The 21,294-nt window shown below is 40.0% G+C and overlaps 1 protein-coding gene across 1 annotated transcript in view; it reads right to left on the bottom strand.

Moving 5' to 3' along the window:
- The window catches only part of LOC149791251 (uncharacterized), a 226,430-nt gene that overhangs the window by 51,245 nt on the left and 153,891 nt on the right, over positions 1-21,294 (bottom strand). The window contains exons 54-56 of the mRNA XM_089969727.1: positions 11,344-17,755; positions 5,923-6,041; positions 4,101-4,239 (exon numbers count right to left, since the gene is read on the bottom strand). Of these exons, the coding sequence (XP_089825853.1) occupies positions 4,101-4,239; positions 5,923-6,041; positions 11,344-17,755 (6,670 nt within the window). The remainder of the gene's footprint in view (positions 1-4,100; positions 4,240-5,922; positions 6,042-11,343; positions 17,756-21,294) is intronic.

Below are 21,294 nucleotides of genomic sequence, written 5' to 3'. Positions count from 1 at the left end.
TGTGATGTTGCTAAATATATAGTCAGACTGGATCCCAGTTTACGTGATGCTGCTCTATGTATAGTCAGATTGGATCACAGTTTATGTGATGTTGCTAAATGTATAGTCAGACTGGATCCCAGTTTATGTGATGTTGCTAAATGTATAGTCAGACTGGATCCCAGTTTATGTGATGTTGCTAAATGTATAGTCAGACTGGATCCCAGTTTATGAGATGTTGCTAAATGTATAGTAAGACTGGATCCCAGTTTATGTGATGTTGCTAAATGTATAGTCAGACTGGATCCCAGTTTATGTGATGTTGCTAAATGTATAGTCAGACTGGATCCCAGTTTATGTGATGTTGCTAAATGTATAGTCAGACTGGATCCCAGTTTATGTGATGTTGCTAAATGTATAGTCAGACTGGATCCCAGTTTATGTGATGTTGCTAAATGTATAGTCAGACTGGATCCCAGTTTATGTGATGTTGCTAAATGTATAGTTGTTGTTGTTGTTGTTGTTCTAGGGTTTAACGCCATTTTTCTGCACAAGATAGGCTATACATGGCGGCCAATATAACTGGTGGAGGAAGAACCCTGGCAAACCCAGGGAAGAACCACCGACCCACGAGAAGCTACTGGCAGGCTTTCCCACGTACCCACACTAGCCGAGCCTTGGACTCGAACCCACACAGACAGAGGTGAGATGGCAGTGATCCGGAACGGTGAGCGCTTTAGACCACTCGGGGCCCCAAATGAATAGTCAGACTGGATCCCAGTTTATGTGATGTTGCTAAATGTATAGTCAGACTGGATCCCAGTTTATGTGATGTTGCTAAATGTATAGTCAGACTGGATCCCAGTTTATGTGATGTTGCTAAATGTATAGTCAGATTGGATCCCAGTTTATGTGATGTTGCTAAATGTATAGTCAGACTGGATCCCAGTTTATGTGATGTTGCTAAATGTATAGTCAGACTGGATCCCAGTTTATGTGATGTTGCTAAATGTATAGTCAGACTGGATCCCAGTTTATGTGATGTTGCTAAATGTATAGTCAGACTGGATCATAGTTTATGTGATGTTGCTACATGTCAAGACTTGTGCAAAATATTATGTCACACTGGATCATGATTTATGTGATAATACTAGCTATCATGACAATCATGATTAATGTGATGTTGCTAGATGTCAGATTGTATCATGACCTTTATAATGTTGCTGTGTAATTTATGTTTAGACAATAATTATTTATGTTTTTTGCTGGATGTCATGTAAGACTGAATCATGGTTTAAGAGGCATTGCAAGATGTCAGACTGCATAATGATTTATGTGGTGTTGCTAGATGTCATACTTAATGCAATGTTATAAGACATGTCAGACTGGAATTGTGATTTGTTATGTTACAAGATGTCATGACAGACTATGTTATGATGTGATGTTGCCAGATGTCAGGTTGTACCATGACCTATGTGATGTTGGTACATGTCAGGTTGTATCACCATAAATGTGATGTTGTCAGATGTCAGGTTTATCATGAGCTACATGATGTTGGTACATGTCAATTTGTATCATGATGTATGTGAAATTGGTACATGCCAGGCTGTATCATGATGTGATATTGGTACATGTCAGGTTGTATCATGATGTGATGTTGGTACATGCCAGGTTGTATCATGATGTGATGTTGGTACATGCCAGGTTGTATCATGATGTGATGTTGGTACTTGTCAGGTGGTACCATGACCTATGTAAAGCTGCAAGATGTCAGACTGCATTATGATTTATGTGATGTTACTAGATATGATGTCAGGCTGTGTCATGATTTATGTGATGTTACTAGATATGATGTCAGACTGTGTCATGATTTATGTGATGTTACTAGATATGATGTCAGACTGTGTCATGATTTATGTGATGTTACTAGATATGATGTCAGGCTGTGTCATGATTTATGTGATGTTACTAGATATGATGTCAGGCTGTGTCATGATTTATGTGATGTTACTAGATATGATGTCAGACTGTGTCATGATTTATGTGATGTTACTAGATATGATGTCAGGCTGTGTCATGATTTATGTGATGTTACTAGATATGATGTCAGACTGTGTCATGATTTACAAGGTAGAAAATTAATATGAACGTATCTAATGAATTGGCATTTAAAACTGTCACTTTGATCTTTGACCCCCTGAACATGGAATCTTGGGTGCCAAATCTGATGATTAGTATAATAACTGTTGTTACAGGACTTGATGATACAATGAAGAGGAAAAGCTAACTACAAGTTCCCCAATTTTCTCCACTGCAAGAAACATCTAATGATGCCACTTAAGCCATTAACAGTACTCTCATGGAATGCCAAATCCTGCTTTTGACAGACAAATTTCTGCACATACAGGCAAGATATAAATTTTCTTGTACCTGGGTACAAAAATCTGTCTGACAGTAAAACTGTGCAAAGTGTCTTTTGAATACTTCAACTGATACAGAAGACACATGACCTTCAAAAATTGTTCCATTGAACCATAACATTATTGACACTTCTGTTGCTGCCACTGATGCTAGAAAATTATTAGCGTGAAAAGTAAATGAGTTTACAGAAACTGCTGCTGCAAGAAGTCACAAAATGAAACCTGCATGTTGAGCACATTGTAACAGAATGGCTGCCCAAAAGGTCAAAAAAGTTATACATTCACTGATTTATTCATTTAGTTTTATAATGTTTCATGTGTGTGTGTGTGTTTGTGTGTGTGTGTGTGATTTGGATTTTTAATGCAGTTTTACAAAATTTTCAGTCATATCGCTATGTCTGCTGTGTGACAGTAATGATTCATCTGACGTGAATAAAGCATCAAATGGTTTGGGAAATGTTAACAAATTTAATCAACAGCATTATAAACTGTGGCCATACATGACATCAGATCAGGGAAATGTTAACAAATTTAATCAACAGAATTATAAACTGTGGCCATACATGATGTCAAATCAGGGAAATGTTAACAAATTTAACCAACAGAATTATAAACTGTGGCCATACATGATGTCAAATCAGGGAAATGTTAACAAATTTAATCAACAGCATTATAAACTGTGGCCATACATGACGTCAGATCAGTATCAGTTCTACAAAACTGAATGCCCTCTATTCTATTATGCTTTCTATCAAATTTGGTTAAATTCCATTGAGCTCTTTTCAAGATGTCCAAAGGTTCTATTCTGAGTAACAGTGGCCATATTTGATGACAGACCAACGTCTTTTACATAAATTTGAAGTCTTGATGCAAGGATGCTTTCTGCCTTCAGCCAGGTAATTTTATGAAACCTTTAACAAAATCCTAACAACACATTTTCTATGACTGACAATGATTCCAAGTTCATGGTCCATGCCAATGTACAGCACAATGAATTACCTTACCCTCACAATGAATTACCTTACCTAAACAATGAATTACCTTACCTTCACAATGAATTACCTTACCTTCACAATGAATTACCTTACATTCACAATGAATTACCTTACCTTCACAATGAATTACCTTTCCTTCACAATGAATTACCTTACCTTCACAATGAATTACCTTACCGTCACAATGTATCAATCCACATTATGAACAAAATCTATCAAATGATATAGGAAAAGTTAAGTAAATGAAAATGTCTTAACTTAAACCTAAATACAAATTTTCAATTTATGTGCATATGGTCTGAAGGTCAATGGAGTGAGCACACAAAAACATACTGAGCTATCTTAGCTTCATAATGATTCATGCCAAGTTTGAGGTTTAGGAAATATGCGAATACGAAAGACTTGTACCAAAACATTAATATTGTTACTGCCACCATTGTCATTGCTGACATTAATAGAAATAGACATGATAGAAATTAAAAATAATACCATGTCAAATTAAAATACTGTATGTAACATGTCAAATGAACTACAATACCATGTCAAATTCAATACACTACTGTAAGAGGTCAAATTCAACAAATCCTGTAACATGTCAAATTGAATACAATACTTTAACATGTCAAATTAAAATACTGTAACATGTCAAATGAAATACAGCAACATAACAAGTCAAATCAGATTTGAATCAAAACTTATTATTTACCCAGAATCCTCTCCTTCTCTTCTTCACTCTTTGCATCCCAATCAGTCTCGGTCTCCTTTATAAGGGGCATGCTGTCAATTAGCTCCAACTGGCGCTGCTGCTCAGGGGTCAACTGAATATTACCAAAATCATTAGAGTCCTGAAAAGAAAAAAAAAACATTCAAATTTTCTCGCCAACTTCATATCAATTCCTGCTATTTCTTTAGACTTCATCAACAGTTTTTGAATTTCTCAACCTCAGTACTCTTAATTGTTAAATACAGATTTCAAGAAAATACATGCTGAAATTCTTTTTGTGAAACATTTTTTTCTCAAAGAATTAAGGCAGCTCGAATGACTGTAATTATGAATAGGTAAAGCAATCCAATTACCTCATCAAAATAACAAAGTAACACTAATGGATTCATTTTAGTGATGACATATGGGCAGGTCTCAGGTGTATAACATTATCAAGCAAATTATCTGCAAAGTTATTATATTTTATTATTTTTGATGCAGAATATAAACTATTTTAACCACTTCCTCATCCAAAATTCTAGGACCTGCTGTCCCTACCTATCACAAAGGTGTGTGTGTGTGTGATTAGGATTTTTAACATAGCTTTGAACAATTTTTCAGTCATACTGCTACGATGTCTGCAGTGTGGAAGTTTATAGTGATGTCTAGCACTGGGGCATCATGCCGCATACAAGTAGCATGATGTCCCACCCAGTTACATTATCCTGACAACAGGCCGACCAGTCCTAACACTAACCTCTTCATGCTGAGCACCAAGCGAGGTAGCTGTAAATACCATTTTTAAAAGTCTTTGGTATGACTCGGCCGGGGTTCAAACCCATGACTTCCCGCTTCCAAGGTGGATGCTCTAATCACTAGGCCACCGGAGCGGTGCTATCACACTGGTAACTGGTTTGTTGTGCAGCTTGACTGTTAGGGGGGCTCACAGACAGGCAGCTATGTCACAACTTAGGCATGGGATCGCAGGTCTCATGCAAATGTTTGTCCTATGTCATCTGATTCGTTGGCAGGTAAGGTCTGCCAATTCTAATTGGTTCGGTACAGTCACTTGGTTAAAAACCAATGGATATATATTGGAGTGGAAGACAGTACTTGTCAGATAACTGCAGAGCGCGGTCAAATTCAAAATCAGAAGTAACACCTGTGAAGTCCATCACCCCTTTTAGGTAATGACATATATAAATTGCTAAATAATAACAATAAATAATAATAATAGTATAGTGTTGACAAAGTAATAAGAAAATTACGTAGGAAATGTTTGATTGGTAACCTGGGCTACAAAGGAAATCTTCAACTCTTGTCTATTGGGGTTATTCTATGATTTCCAATCGTTATTTAATTTATTCAACATTGAAAAAGACTATTATGTGCTGAGACATTTTACTGAAATGATCTGGGAACAAGACATCAAAAATTAACGTCAGTATCTAACTGTTACAATACAAGAGTGCAAGCAACGAGTGTTTCCTTGCAGGAGTATATTTGTCTTATTCCAATGAATATTATGTACTGGTGACAGCTTTCCAGTTTCTTAGCTGTTACTCTCACTAAACTTTTTGTTGACTTTACTGTTGATTGGAACTTTTTCAGTGAACCCTCCCTAGCAGACAGAGAGTAGGGGTTGCTTACTCTGTGTGTGTGTGTGTCTGTCTGTCTGTCTGTATGTATGTATCCACTGTACCTAAAATGATCTCTTGCCTTGGTGGCTAAATTTGCTGTGCAAATTGACTAACTCACAATTTGGGACATAGATGTAAAAAGTCATGACACAGACACAGACAGACAGATAAATAGGTGTACTTACATCAGACTGGTCTCCTGCTGCAGCTGCTTGGGCTTGCTGTGCTGCCCGACTGTTCGCCAACAGCTTCTTCAGCATGGCATTTTGACTAGCCTGATCAAAGCCCATCTCCATGGCAAAAGCTTCCAAAAATGATAGGAAATAGTGTCAACTCAAATTGTTCATGTGTCACCAATTTTAATGGATTTCCAACACTTAAATATTTTTTTTGGGACACAATAAGAGGCCATGCCATTACCCATAGATTTAAATAATTTTGAAAATGCCATTTTTCACACAATGAAAATGAATCCTCTTGAAAGTACCATCTATATGTGCACACATGTCTGCTCTCCTCTAACCGCTGAAACCACAATACGCTGTTTTATCATGCACTGGTACACTGGAATCAATGTTCTTTTTTCTGCTAATGATTTCAAGGATGGTTACTTTTGAAGCGCTGAAGTACATTCAATACATGCTAAGAAGCAAGATACAACTGCAAAAAAGGCAGAAAAGCAGATCTGCCATGACATAACTGTTTGGTACAAATAGTCAGTAGAATAATCAACAGAGACCATAATCTGTCAGCATAATACATGATGGCAGTTCTGGGTCTATGCAGTTTGTTACGAATAGTAGAACAAACCACACAGACCCTTATCTGTCAGCATAATACATGACGACAGTTCAGGGTCTATTTTGTCTGCAGTTGTATATACAACATTTGATGCTTTTATAAAAGCTGAAATTTTTACATAGTCAAGGGTCCAAAATGTATAGGCTGATCTGCATTTTCTTGTCCAATATCTTTTGCAAAGGAATCGTTACACAGAAACATCTGGGTAAAATGTACCTTCACACAAATTGTGCATAAAAACTGTACCTGGACACTAAATATACGTACAAATTTACCCGTACATTCTTTGTACATACAAATGAACTCTGACTCTAACTGAATATAAAAAGTTTTACTAAAATATCTTTGGTAGTTCAAGTGTCATCTTAAAACAAAGGACGCAAAGAATTTTATTTCCTCTTGCTGTGACCTTGACCTGGGGCATGAGATATAGCTATGGTAGGCAACACACTGTCTAGTCATGATATGTACCTGAGCAAGGTTGCATTAAAATATCTTCATTGGTACAAAATATATAGTCTGGAAAAGGTAAAAAGTTGCAAATTACATTGTCCCTTGTCATGACCATAGCCATAAGATTAAAATGTGCAAATTACATTGTCCCTTGTCATGACCATAGCCATAAGATTAAAATGTGCAAATTACATTGTCCCTTGCCATGACCATAGCCGTAAGATTAAAAAGTGCAAATTACATTGTCCCTTGTCATGACCATAGCCGTAAGATTAAAATGTGCAAATTACATTGTCTCTTGTCATGACCATAGCTGTAAGATTAAAATGTGCAAATTACATTGTCTCTTGTCATGACCATAGCCATAAGATTAAAATGTGCAAATTACATTGTCCCTTGTCATGACCATAGCCATAAGATTAAAATGTGCAAATTACATTGTCTCTTGTCATGACCATAGCCGCAAGACTAAAATGTGCAAATTACATTGTCCCTTGTCATGACCATAGCCGTAAGATTAAAATGTGCAAATTACATTGTCTCTTGTCATGACCATAGCCGCAAGACTAAAATGTGCAAATTACATTGTCCCTTGTCATGACCATAGCCGTAAGATTAAAATGTGCAAATTACATTGTCTCTTGTCATGACCATAGCCGTAAGATTAAAAAGTGCAAATTACATTGTCCCTTGTCATGACCATAGCCGTAAGATTAAAAAGTGCAAATTACATTGTCCCTTGTCATGACCATAGCCGTAAGATTAAAAAGTGCAAATTACATTGTCCCTTGTCATGACCATAGCCGTAAGATTAAAAAGTGCAAATTACATTGTCTCTTGTCATGACCATAGCCGTAAGATTAAAAAGTGCAAATTACATTGTCCCTTGTCATGACCATAGCCAGAAGATTAAAAAGTGCAAATTACATTGTCCCTTGTCAAGACCATAGCCGTAAGATTAAAATGTGCAAATTACACTGTCCCTTGTCATGACCATAGCCATAAGATTAAAATGTGCAAATTACATTGTCTCTTGTCATGACCATAGCCGTAAGATTAAAAAGTGCAAATTACATTGTCCCTTGTCATCACCATAGCCGTAAGATTAAAAAGTGCAAATTACATTGTCCCTTGTCATGACCATAGCCGTAACATTAAAAAGTGCAAATTACATTGTCTCTTGTCATGACCATAGCCGTAAGATTAAAATGTGCAAATTACATTGTCTCTTGTCATGACCATAGCCGTAAGATTAAAAAGTGCAAATTACATTGTCTCTTGTCATGACCATAGCCGTAAGATTAAAAAGTTGCAAATTACATTGTCTCTTGTCATGACCATAGCCGTAAGATTAAAATGTGCAAATTACATTGTCCCTTGTCATGACCATAGCCGTAAGATTAAAAAGTTGCAAATTACATTGTCTCTTGTCATGACCATAGCCGTAAGATTAAAAAGTTGCAAATTACATTGTCTCTTGCCATGACCATAGCCGTAAGATTAAAAAGTGCAAATTACATTGTCCCTTGTCATCACCATAGCCGTAAGATTAAAAAGTGCAAATTACATTGTCCCTTGTCATGACCATAGCCGTAACATTAAAAAGTGCAAATTACATTGTCTCTTGTCATGACCATAGCCGTAAGATTAAAAAGTGCAAATTACATTGTCTCTTGTCATGACCATAGCCGTAAGATTAAAATGTGCAAATTACATTGTCCCTTGTCATGACCATAGCCGTAAGATTAAAAAGTTGCAAATTACATTGTCTCTTGTCATGACCATAGCCGTAAGATTAAAATGTGCAAATTACATTGTCCCTTGTCATGACCATAGCCGTAAGATTAAAAAGTTGCAAATTACATAGTCTCTTGTCATGACCATAGCCGTAAGATTAAAAAGTTGCAAATTACATTGTCTCTTGCCATGACCATAGCCGTAAGATTAAAAAGTTGCAAATTACATTGTCTCTTGCCATGACCATAGCCGTAAGATTAAAAAGTTGCAAATTACACTGTCCCTTGTCATGACCATAGCCGTAAGATTAAAAAGTTGCAAATTACATTGTCCCTTGTCATGACCATAGCCATAAGATTAAAATGTGCAAATTACATTGTCCCTTGTCATGACCATAGCCATAAGATTAAAATGTGCAAATTACATTGTCCCTTGTCATGACCATAGCCGTAAGATTAAAATGTGCAAATTACATTGTCCCTTGTCATGACCATAGCCGTAAGATTAAAATGTGCAAATTACATTGTCCCTTGTCATGACCATAGCCGTAAGATTAAAATGTGCAAATTACATTGTCCCTTGTCATGACCATAGCCGTAAGATTAAAATGTGCAAATTACATTGTCCCTTGTCATGACCATAGCCGTAAGATTAAAATGTGCAAATTACATTGTCCCTTGTCATGACCATAGCCGTAAGATTAAAATGTGCAAATTACATTGTCCCTTGTCATGACCATAGCCGTAAGATTAAAATGTGCAAATTACATTGTCCCTTGTCATGACCATAGCCGTAAGATTAAAATGTGCAAATTACATTGTCTCTTGTCATGACCATAGCCGTAAGATTAAAATGTGCAAATTACATTGTCCCTTGTCATGACCATAGCCGTAAGATTAAAATGTGCAAATTACATTGTCCCTTGTCATGACCATAGCCGTAAGATTAAAATGTGCAAATTACATTGTCTCTTGTCATGACCATAGCCGTAAGATTAAAATGTGCAAATTACATTGTCCCTTGTCATGACCATAGCCGTAAGATTAAAAAGTTGCAAATTACATTGTCTCTTGCCATGACCATAGCCGTAAGATTAAAAAGTTGCAAATTACATTGTCTCTTGCCATGACCATAGCCGTAAGATTAAAAAGTTGCAAATTACATTGTCCCTTGCCATGACCATAGCCGTAAGATTAAAATATGCAAATTACATTGTCTCTTGTCATGATCATAGCCATAAGATTAAAATGTGCAAATTACATTGTCTCTTGTCATGACCATAGCCGTAAGATTAAAAAGTGCAAATTACATTGTCCCTTGTCATGACCATAGCCATAAGATTAAAAAGTGCAAATTACATTGTCCCTTGTCATGACCATAGCCGTAAGATTAAAATATGCAAATTACATTGTCCCTTGTCATGACCATAGCCGTAAGATTAAAATATGCAAATTACATTGTCCCTTGTCATGACCATAGCCGTAAGATTAAAATATGCAAATTACATTGTCCCTTGTCATGACCATAGCCGTAAGATTAAAATATGCAAATTACATTGTCTCTTGTCATGATCATAGCCATAAGATTAAAATGTGCAAATTACATTGTCTCTTGTCATGACCATAGCCGTAAGATTAAAAAGTGCAAATTACATTGTCCCTTGTCACGACCATAGCCATAAGATTAAAAAGTGCAAATTACATTGTCCCTTGTCACGACCATAGCCGTAAGATTAAAATATGCAAATTACATTGTCCCTTGTCATGACCATAGCCGTAAGATTAAAATATGCAAATTACATTGTCCCTTGTCATGACCATAGCCGTAAGATTAAAATATGCAAATTACATTGTCCCTTGTCATGACCATAGCCGTAAGATTAAAATATGCAAATTACATTGTCCCTTGTCATGACCATAGCCATAAGATTAAAAAGTGCAAATTACATTGTCCCTTGTCATGACCATAGCCGTAAGATTAAAATGTGCAAATTACATTGTCCCTTGTCATGACCATAGCCGTAAGATTAAAATGTGCAAATTACATTGTCCCTTGTCATGACCATAGCCGAAAGATTAAAATATGCAAATTACATTGTCCCTTGTCATGACCATAGCCGTAAGATTAAAATATGCAAATTACATTGTCCCTTGTCATGACCATAGCCATAAGATTAAAATGTGCAAATTACATTGTCCCTTGTCATGACCATATTCTAGAGGCACTGAGCCTGGTTATGGTCAACACAAGAACTAGTCATAATACATGCAAGGGTAAACTTTCAAAGATATCTGTCCAACCTTTACAAAGTTATGGGCTAGAAAAGCAAATGTTAACAGATGGACAATGCTATAAAATAATACATCCAGCCTGTATACAAATTCTGTGCAGAATTAACACTTTGCTTGCTATATCTATTTTTGAGCTACACTTTATAACATTTATTCAGATTTGAGCATAACGCTTCTTTACCATGAGTAACAGAAATCAGGAACTGCCTGCTGCCCTAAAGAGTTTTCTGGTTCAACGTTTTCGTATAGTATATATTAAATGTGCTAGACATGTGCGAACAATAAGTGTCCAATGTACATCAAGGATAAACAAGATTTTCTTACCTTGCATCTTTGCCAACTCTGAAGGATCTGCCTCTGTCCTCCCAGGTCCAACATGTGGGAAGGGCAGACCATCTTGGGATGTAGGCATCAGGCCCCCACTTTCTGATGGAAGTCCAAGGTGGGGAGGGGGTGGCCTCATCATGTGAGCAGGTATACCTCCTGGAGGCCTTGGAAACCTGTGTTGGAATGGAGCCATATTTTGTATAGAGGATGGTAAGGAGCCATGTTGAGTTACCAATGATCCATCAGATGAAACTGAGGCCTGGGTAATACTGATTACTGCAGACAGTGGTGTCCCATCTCCACTAGATACTGGTGCTGATCTTAGAATGCCATCTGCAGACATGAAGCTAGGGTGTGGCCGAGAAGTGGTTGGTGAAGGCAACAGTTGAGATTCTCCAGGTTTCATTGGCTGATGAGGCATGGGGACCTGGCTTCGTTGCATCATGGGTGGCATCATCCCTTGTGGTCGTAACATGGACTCGGGTGCTTGTTTGCGCATCTGGTTATGCATTTGTTGAAGAGATTCGAAGGACATTTGGATCTCTGGTGAAAATTGGGGAGAGAATCGAGGACCAGCTGATGAGGAAGTAGGTGAAGTTGTTGACATGGATAAGATCCCTGGATGGAATGAAACATTTGACATCATTCCTGAAGTTGGTGGCACTCCTGAGTGTGGGGGAGTTTGTGGTGTCATAGGAGATTGTCTCTCACTATGTGGTGTGGAACGGCTAGGTGAAGCAGGTGGCATTTGAGGACTAGCTGCAGGGTGCTGTTGCATCATGTGTGAGAGTTGTCCTGGTGATGTTTGTGCCATGCCTGTATGAGGTGGTCTTTGTGGCATCACAGAATGCACTGATGTAGCCAAAGATTCTGATGTGGTTGGTCCTAATACTGGTGGTCTAGCATGGGGCATCATCATTGGAACACCTGTTAAATCAGTCCTTGGACCTCCGATGATGTTCATTCTAGGTCCTCCTGGTATATCCATGGGAAATCCAGGTGGATGACGCATTGCGGGCATCCCAGGATGTATCATTCCCATTCCTGGATGTCTGAGTAAACCTGGGGGCATGGGCATGCTTCCTTGTGATGCTCCAGATTTGTGCATTCCATCCTGAGGTATGGCCTGTGGCAAGGGATATGGCATTGGTCTAGGTCCTCTCATTCCATCCATATGTTGCATGTTCATATGAAGATGCATCCTTTGTTGTGGCAGAAGTAGGTTGGGTGGTCTCTCTTGCCCCATCATAGTCCTTCCTTGTGTAGATCCTCTCATATTGGCCATGGCATATGCAGCCAGATGTGGAGGAATATTGCTAGGGATACGAGGATACCTTGTTGAAGCAGGTAATGGTGGACTCTCAAGAACAGAAGTTGGAAACCTGGGTCCTTTCCCTGTGGGCAGATTTGGCCTTACAGGCTGTTGAAGAGGTGGCATGCTGCCTGTGGTGGGAACAATTAATTGTATATGTTGTTCTTGCGAGGATGGCACAGAAGTAACTGCTGTAGTATGCTCTGCTGACCGTGGTCGTGTCATAGATGATTCTCCATATCCTGCTGCTATGGGAACAGAGGAAGTTGTTGCTACTGAGGTGGAAGAGGCACAGGTTGCTGGAACCATAGATCCTGATTGCTGATAAAGATGAAGTTGGTCTCCAGTTAAATAAGCAGCCACTGAGGATGTTCCTGCACCAGCAGAGTGAGTCAGTACACCTAAATGTTCATTATCATTGCTTGCAGCTGGCAAGGACATTTTTGGAGCAGTAGAATATGACTGTAATGGTTGTGATGCATCCCGAGTTACCAATGAAGCTGCTTGACTGTCAAGACCAATGTGATGAGGTGGTCTTGAACGGTATATTCCTGATGAAGGAATAGGAGGTCCAGACTGTATATGACTAGAAGATGAAAATGGTGCAAAACTTGGTCTTGAGCCAGTGGACATAGTACTAATTGTTGAAGCAGTTGGCAAGGGGGGCATAACTGGTGTTGGGATTTTTGTAAGTGATGGAAATGGAAAACTGTATCCCATGAGTGTGGTTCCATGGCTCCTGTGTCTTTCTGTTTCCATACATGCACTTTCTTCAACCTTTTCCAGCTTTACTTGAGAAAGTGTGGGTAAAGATAAGGATGTTGTGTGTGCCTGCTGTCCTCCATCAGCACTGAACATCAAATGTGGTTGACAAGATTGTTGTGTGACTGGTTCTGTTTTTATAATAGACTGATCAATGCCTACAGCTGTAACTGGCAATGCTGAAGATGAGGTGAAGACTGAAGGTAGTGATTGACTGGATATAGGTATATGCTGTTGCTGCTTATCATCATCTAGTGACTGGCTCCTAACAGTATCTGGGGCAGAGGTTAGGTCATGGGAACCTAATGTTTTGTTTGGTAGAGCTGACAACAAACCAACAGAATGATGTGGTGGTAGAGCTAGATGTCCTTGCTGGGTTGGTGGACGTTGTGACATCACATGATCAATAATGGACCCATCTACTGGCATATGTCTTGTACTTGTGGTCTGGCTAGAGTGATGAATGGAAACACCTGACTCAATTTTTGCTAGCTGGTTTGGAAGTGATAAATTTGGTGTTGTCTGTTGATTTACCATGTAGTTAATATCAGGTTTTGCTGATGTTGTAGTGACAATGGTTGCTTGACTTGGAATTGGTGATGCTGTATTGTCTGTTGAATGACTAGGTTCTGCTTGGTTAACTGCTGGTGGGCTGTGCGCCTGACTTGAAGAGGATGATGTTTGTTGAGTGTCTTGATTTACTGAAGTTTGTCTTGATAACTGATTCTCAAATGGTTTAGCAGTCCCAAGTGCCCCACCAGCTGCAGTGGACTGAGCTGGATCTGGAGGTTGTGTTAGCACAGGTGAAGTTTGTCTGGCATGCTGACTTGTTACTGATGTAACCTGTCCTGGAAAAACAGTTTGTCCTTGTGTTTGGCAGGCAGAAGCAGCTGAATCATAAGAAGTTTCTTTCTTAGTGAAATCAGAATGAACAGCAGCAAACTGTGGTTGTTGTGAAGCTGGAACAGTTTGGGGTGTAGACCACATAGCTGACTGGGTTGCTGAGGAATTGGTCAATCCTGTCTCCTGTCCTGTTCCTTGGTTTACTGATGCTTGACCTATCCTTCCTACCTGACTTGTTATCTGAGGAGCTGGTGGTGATGATGATGGGGCAGATGTGGTCTGGCTCTGCACTGTTTCTACTGGTAATGAAGCATTTGTTAAACCTTGGATTGTTGATTGATGAGCCAAAAGAGGTTTGGTTTCACTAGTTTCTTGCACAGAAGATATGATAGGTCTTGTACCAGATTCTGACATGTTATGAGCTGTCAATGCTGGCTTTGTGGATGAAGAAAAAAGGATTTCTTCAGTAGAAGCACATACAGATGAACCACACAGTTTATCTGGTGATGGCTCAGTTTCAGTCTGCAAAGATGGAATCTGCTTTGATATATTTTCCAATGAAAACATAACTGGTACTTTGTTACCAGCAGGTAATCTTGGCTGAATATCTGGCTGTCCACCACTTGCTGAAGCTGCTTGCTGCATAGTAACAAGCTGCTCTTGAGGTGCAGGTAGAGCAGATGAAGATGTGACAGGCATTGAATTTAAGGGATCACTCTGAGTGGTACTCTGCTGATTGGAATGTGATGTGTGTTCTGTTGCATGTAGTTCATGACCTTGCTCATGTTCCTGTTCTTGTGACTCTTGTGTATGCTGGGCATCTGTATTTGACACAGTGTCAATATCTGACTGATTTCCTTGAGGTGGAGGAGTGCCACAATGTCTTCCATCAGTGCAAGTAGTCTGACTCCCTTCTGGTGGAGGTGTACCACAGTGTCTTCCATCTGTGCAAGTAGATTGCCCTTCTAGAGGTGGAGGTGTACCACAATGTTTACCATCAACACACACCAAGTGACTCTCTACTGGTGGAGGTGTTTCACAATGTCTACCATCGATGCATATAGCCTGAATCCTTTCTGGAGGTTGTGCCCTACAATACCTTTCATCTGTACAAGCTGACTGGTCTTCTTGTGCTGGAGGTGTGCCACAATGTCTTCCATCTGAACATGCATTCTGTCTCCCATCTGGTGGTGGTGTTCCACAGTGTCTCCCATCTGTGCAAAATGATTGACTCTCCTCTAACGGTGGTGTGCCACAATGTCTTCCATCTGTACATGTATTCTGTCTCCCATCTGGTGGTGGTGTTCCACAGTGTCTACCATCTGTGCAAAATGATTGACTCTCCTCTAATGGTGGAGTGCCACAATGCCTTCCATCTGTACATGTATTCTGTCTCCCATCTGGTGGTGGTGTTCCACAGTGTCTACCATCTGTGCAAAATAATTGACTCTCCTCTAATGGTGGAGTGCCACAATGTCTTCCATCTGTACATGTATTCGGTCTCCCATCTGGTGGTGGTGTTCCACAGTGTCTCCCATCTGTGCAAAATGATTGACTCTCCTCTAATGGTGGAGTGCCACAATGTCTTCCATCTGTACATGTATTCGGTCTCCCATCTGGTGGTGGTGTTCCACAGTGTCTACCATCTGGGCAAAATGATTGACTCTCCTCTAATGGTGGAGTGCCACAATGTCTTCCATCTGTACATGTATTCGGTCTCCCATCTGGTGGTGGTGTTCCACAGTGTCTTCCATCTGTGCATAATGATTGACTCTTCTCTAATGGAGGAGTGCCACAATGCCTTCCATCTGTACATGAGGAATGAGCTCGTTCTTGAGTTGTTCTACTGTATCTTCCCTCTGTACAAGTTGACTGGCCTTCTTGTTGTGGTGTCCCACAATGTCTACCATCTGTACATGTGAACTGGGGTGATTCTGGTGGAGGAGTGCCACAATGCCTCCCATCTGTGCATGCTGACTGAGTTTTTTCAGGTGGTGGTGTCCCACAATGTATGCCATCTCTACATGTATAATGATTATCTTGAGGTGGTGGTGTGCCACAATGCTTGCCGTCTGTGCATTTAGACTGATATTTCTGATGTGGTGGCATGCTGCCATGCATCCGATCTGTGCATGAAGACTGAGTTTCTTCTGGTGGGGGTGTGCCACAATGTATGCCATCAGTGCATGTAGATTGAGTTTCTTTAGGTGGTGGTGTGCCACAATGTATGCCATCGGTGCAGGAATACTGAGTTTCTTTGGGTGGTGGTGTGCCACAATGTATGCCATCGGTGCAATAAGACTGGGTTTCTTCAGGTGGTGGAGTGCCACAATGTATCCCATCTGTACACGAAGACTGTGTTCCTTCAGGTGGTGGAGTGCCACAGTGTATGCCATCTGTGCAGGAAAACTGAGTTTCTTCAGGTGGTGGTGTGCCACAGTGTATGCCATCTGTGCAGGAAAACTGAGTTTCTTCAGGTGGTGGGGTGCCACAATGTATACCATCAGTGCATATTCCAGCAGATTCCTGAGACTTGTTAACTTCCTCCTGCTGTACCTTGGTTTCTATTTGAATTCTTGGCATGGTCTCCAACTGAGATGAAGTGGTAGATGAAGCTGCTGGCTGACTTGTTGGTGTTGATATGGAAACTGCACTATTTTGAGGTGGCCCTGCTACTAAAGAGACCTGTGGATCACATTTTGGAGTTTCACCACTTGAAAACGGTCCTATGGATGAATCTGGCTGAACTGGCAAGGAAACACCATGTGACATCACTGTTTGCTGGAGAGGTACCTGAGATGAGCTGTGAGGTGGTGTTTTCCTAGATGGCAACATTCCTCCAACTGGACTTCTTTTGTCAACAATTTCCTGTGGCTGAGATGGTATTTTGTTCCTTACAGAAGGATGAGTGCTCACATCAAGTGTTGAGGGTCTGACTTGGCCCTGGTGTGGGAAACCTGAAGAGGATGTACCACTCTGTGATAGTGAAAGACCTAGTTGTTGAGGTACAGTCTCTTGTTGCTGAATATTCAGATTTTTTCCTGGACTAACTGATTTCATAACAGGTGGAAAACTAGCATGTGGCATGAGACCTGGATTCATTCTGGGTAGACCCTGTGTGAATGCTCCATGAGGCAGACCAGCATTAGCATCATGTGGTCCAACATGTTGTTGAGGTAAATTTTGACCTGCAGCAGTGGTAACTACACCCGAGGTAGGCAAGGGCCATGGAGGACCTGGTGTGGGCATTCTTGACAGTTGGCTAATTGAAGGAACCGATCCTCTGGGGGAGGCAGCTCTAGTGGCACCTGCAGCAGGGGGTGTGGTACTGACAGGTCGAGATGGAGGACGAGATGATCCACCTGCCGAAGCAGGCCTTGGGCTTTGCCGTGGACTGGACTTGGTGTCAGTTTTCTCAGGCAATGGTAAAGGTGTACCTTGTGCTGGAGAGCTTGTTCGAGGAATTTCTTGACTCTGTGGCTGGCCTGTCATCTGTAAGAGAATGATCAAAACTAGAATTTAATTCATAATTACATTAGCCTGCCTATACAAAGCTGTTAGTTGTCTCCAGCATTCATGGTAACATTAAGCATCTTGCAGAAAACAAATTCGGACCAAAGTGATCTTCACAATGAAAGGTTGACCCCTGTGACAGAGCATATGATATAAAACAATAAAAAAGAATGTCATTTCTATCATATCTTGGCAAAGACACTATTATGATTTAATCAAAACAAAAGACTAATTTTACCAATCCAAGATACATTTCTAAAGCAATTAGGCCTGTTCCAGCTAAATATACTTGGGACCCAGGGAAGGCACTTTTAATGTGGGGAGACAGCCTTATATGCATTTAGAATTTTATATTGTCTTCATATGAACTCTCCAGGTACTCTGACATACATTTTTTTTTTAAATTGCTTTCCCTGGATATCATGTTTAAATAGAACAGCCCTCATCACAGTCTGAGACAGAAACCATATTTATATGTGAATGGCACAGAATTTGAGTAAGTTTGGAGACAAAAATAGTCCTCATTATTTACCTTGATTAGCCACTATACTTTAAGCCTTATATGAAAATCATGCAACCAGTTAGCCTGTTGAGAGTAACATCCCACAATATGCAGTGAAAGGCGATAATATGTAGCTTGTTTTCTTTTCTGCAACTCTTCGTCCCCAGATTAAATTAATTATTCCCTCCTTCAGCCAGTATTGGAGAGTCAAACTGAGAAGAACATGACCCCAGCCTCATAGCCAACATACCGAATATCCTCCTCTTCTGACCTGGACCTTAAGTACAGGACATCAGAAGAGGGTAGGAGGAGGCAACCTTTGCAATAGTAGCTGGTGAGTGATTGAGTGATTAGGAGTTTTAACGTAGCTTTAACAATTTTTCAGTCATATCACTATGATGTCTGCAGTGTAGCAGTTTATAGTGATGTCTAGCACTGAGGCATCATGCTGCAGACACAAAGCATGATGTCCCACCCAGTCACATTATCCTGACACCAGGCCAACCAGTCTTAACACTAACCTCTTAACGCTGAGCGCCAAGTGAGGCAGCTGTTAGTACCATTTTTGTAAGTCTTTGGTATGACTCGGACGGGGTTCGAACCCATGACGTCCCACTTCGTACTAGACGTCAAGACGTACTACTAGGCCACCAGAGTGGTCAATTAGAGTAGCTGGTAAGTATTATCTAATCAAAATTGGTTTTATCCCCCCCACTACATTTTAATAGCAGTAATAAAGCTGCGAAGATCTAAGGTAAAAGGATGAGAATGACTGCTTTAATATTAGAAAAACCTTAAAAGAGATGGTTTTGACCCTTCTTTCCTTCTTTTAATACAAGCTAAATAAAACCTTAAGGTCATAAGTGAGCAAAGGAGCCTATCTTGCACATTCCCAGATTGGTTTAGACTGGGGATTTCAATGGGAAGTAGAGTAAATGAAGGTAGCTAGAAAACCCAGGTTGGCTAAGAAGAACTGAATTATAATTACCATTGAACTGATAACAATCCTTTTCCTTAAACTCACTAACAAATGCTACACTAAGGACAGCAGGAAAGCAGTCACAGAGGTACAATTCTTGAAGAAAGATTTGCTCAAATGTTTATAAGACGATTCTGACAATGCCAAAAAGCATACAAAAGATTAGTGAGATACCAATTTCTTTAGACTGAGGAGCTGAGAAAGATGAGGAAAATGACTGAATGGCAGAATCCTTTGAGAACCTAGAAGTCAGGCTGCTCTACAGCATGTCAAAGTGGATGCTGAATATTCTTTATCCTCAAAACTGAAGAGAAGACAATCAAACTGTACTTAAATGGGGATACCTAGAATCAATGGCTTTCCTACTGCACCCCAATAAAAAAGATTCTCCACTTTTGTTCATAAATCCTGGAAGCAGACGGTCTCATAGCCTGGACAATGTATCGACACCTTATGAGGCTGATGTACCTCTGGACACCTTATGAGGCTGATGTACCTCTGGACACCTTATGAGTCTGATGTACCTCTGGATCCCTTATGAGGCTGATGTACCTCTGGACACCTTATGAGTCTGATGTACCTCTGGACACCTTATGAGGCTAATGTACCTCTGGATGCCTTATGAGGCTGATGTACCTTTGGATCCCTTATGAGGCTGATGTACCTCTGGATGCCTTATGAGGCTGATGTACCTCTGGATCCCTTATGAGGCTGATGTACCTCTGGATCCCTTATGAGGCTGATGTACCTCTGGACACCTTATGAGGCTGATGTACCTCTGGATCCCTTATGAGGCTGATGTACCTCTGGACACCTTATGAGGCTGATGTACCTCTGGACACCTTATGAGGCTGATGTACCTCAGATGCCTTATGAGGCTGATGTACCTCTGGATCCCTTATGAGGCTGATGTACCTCTGGACACCTTATGAGGCTGATGTATCTCTGGAAGCTAAAACCTGGCCCACATTTCAAAGTTGTTTCTATGAAGGGTCACTTCTTCCAAGGAACAAAATCCATTTAGAAATACACCCTCTGGATACAAGTGAGCACTCCATCCTGAATCTGATGCATTGGTGTATGCAAATGAGTGGCGTTTGCAAATGAGTGGTGTATGCAAAAGAGTGGTGTTTCTTGGGAGTAATGTGGAATGCCATTTATAAACCTGTCCTTATTTGGCCACTAACATAGGTTGTGGTGAAAACTGGATTCCTGGGGGATCTGAACCCATTGAGGGCACAAGCAAAGTCTCCTTAGAGGAACTTAGTCTGCAGCAAAGTTCAGAATCCCCTAGGAGGAAGACATATATTATGAGCCAATGAGGTCTTGGCCACAACAGACATTATGATGGACAAAATTTAGCCAATCCTGTCCAGAGGAACACACACTCTCTCATGGCTGGTGAGAAATTTATCTGCACATATACAATGTCTTGTGAAGAGATCCAACTTCTCCTGATTCTGTATAAAACCAAGGCAGGTCACTATCTACTAAAAGAGCATAAGCTTGATCATGCAGGCATTTTGCATGAAAAATGTGGGCAGTTTATAGCATCTGAGGTACTTCTCTACCAGTTATACTGGTCCCCTGACCAACTTCATCGAATCTAAATATGAAACCCAATTCAGATCAAAACCACAGGTCAGTTTTTAGATATTACTGCAATAACAGATTTTCATAAGTTTTATGGCCTGTCTATAATATAAAGGGTCATTTCAGATATAATTTATGATCAAACAGTGAAGGTTGACTGGCTGCAATCAGTGTGGGCTGGGATGTAATTGCATGTAAAAATCTATGTCACCATGAGCTACATACAAATTTAAAACTTATGTTAGCAAAGCATAAAATGAAGGTCACAAAGATACATCCAATTATAAAGCATTGCTATTGGAACATAAACAGCATTCAATATATGAACACTAAACAACGTATTTTAACAAAGCCACTGAAAGATAAAATACTGGTCACTGCGACATCATTTTTGCCATAGCAGTGTAGTGCTTATCATATCAAGATGCATGTTCTCATCAAGTT

Source organism: Sinohyriopsis cumingii, chromosome 9 (genome assembly GCF_028554795.1).
Source record: "Sinohyriopsis cumingii isolate HCF-2022 chromosome 9, ASM2855479v2, whole genome shotgun sequence".
NCBI lineage: Eukaryota > Metazoa > Mollusca > Bivalvia > Unionida > Unionidae > Sinohyriopsis > Sinohyriopsis cumingii.
The sequence above is the reverse complement of the archived record's forward strand: the minus strand, read 5'-3'. Positions and strand labels throughout refer to the sequence as shown.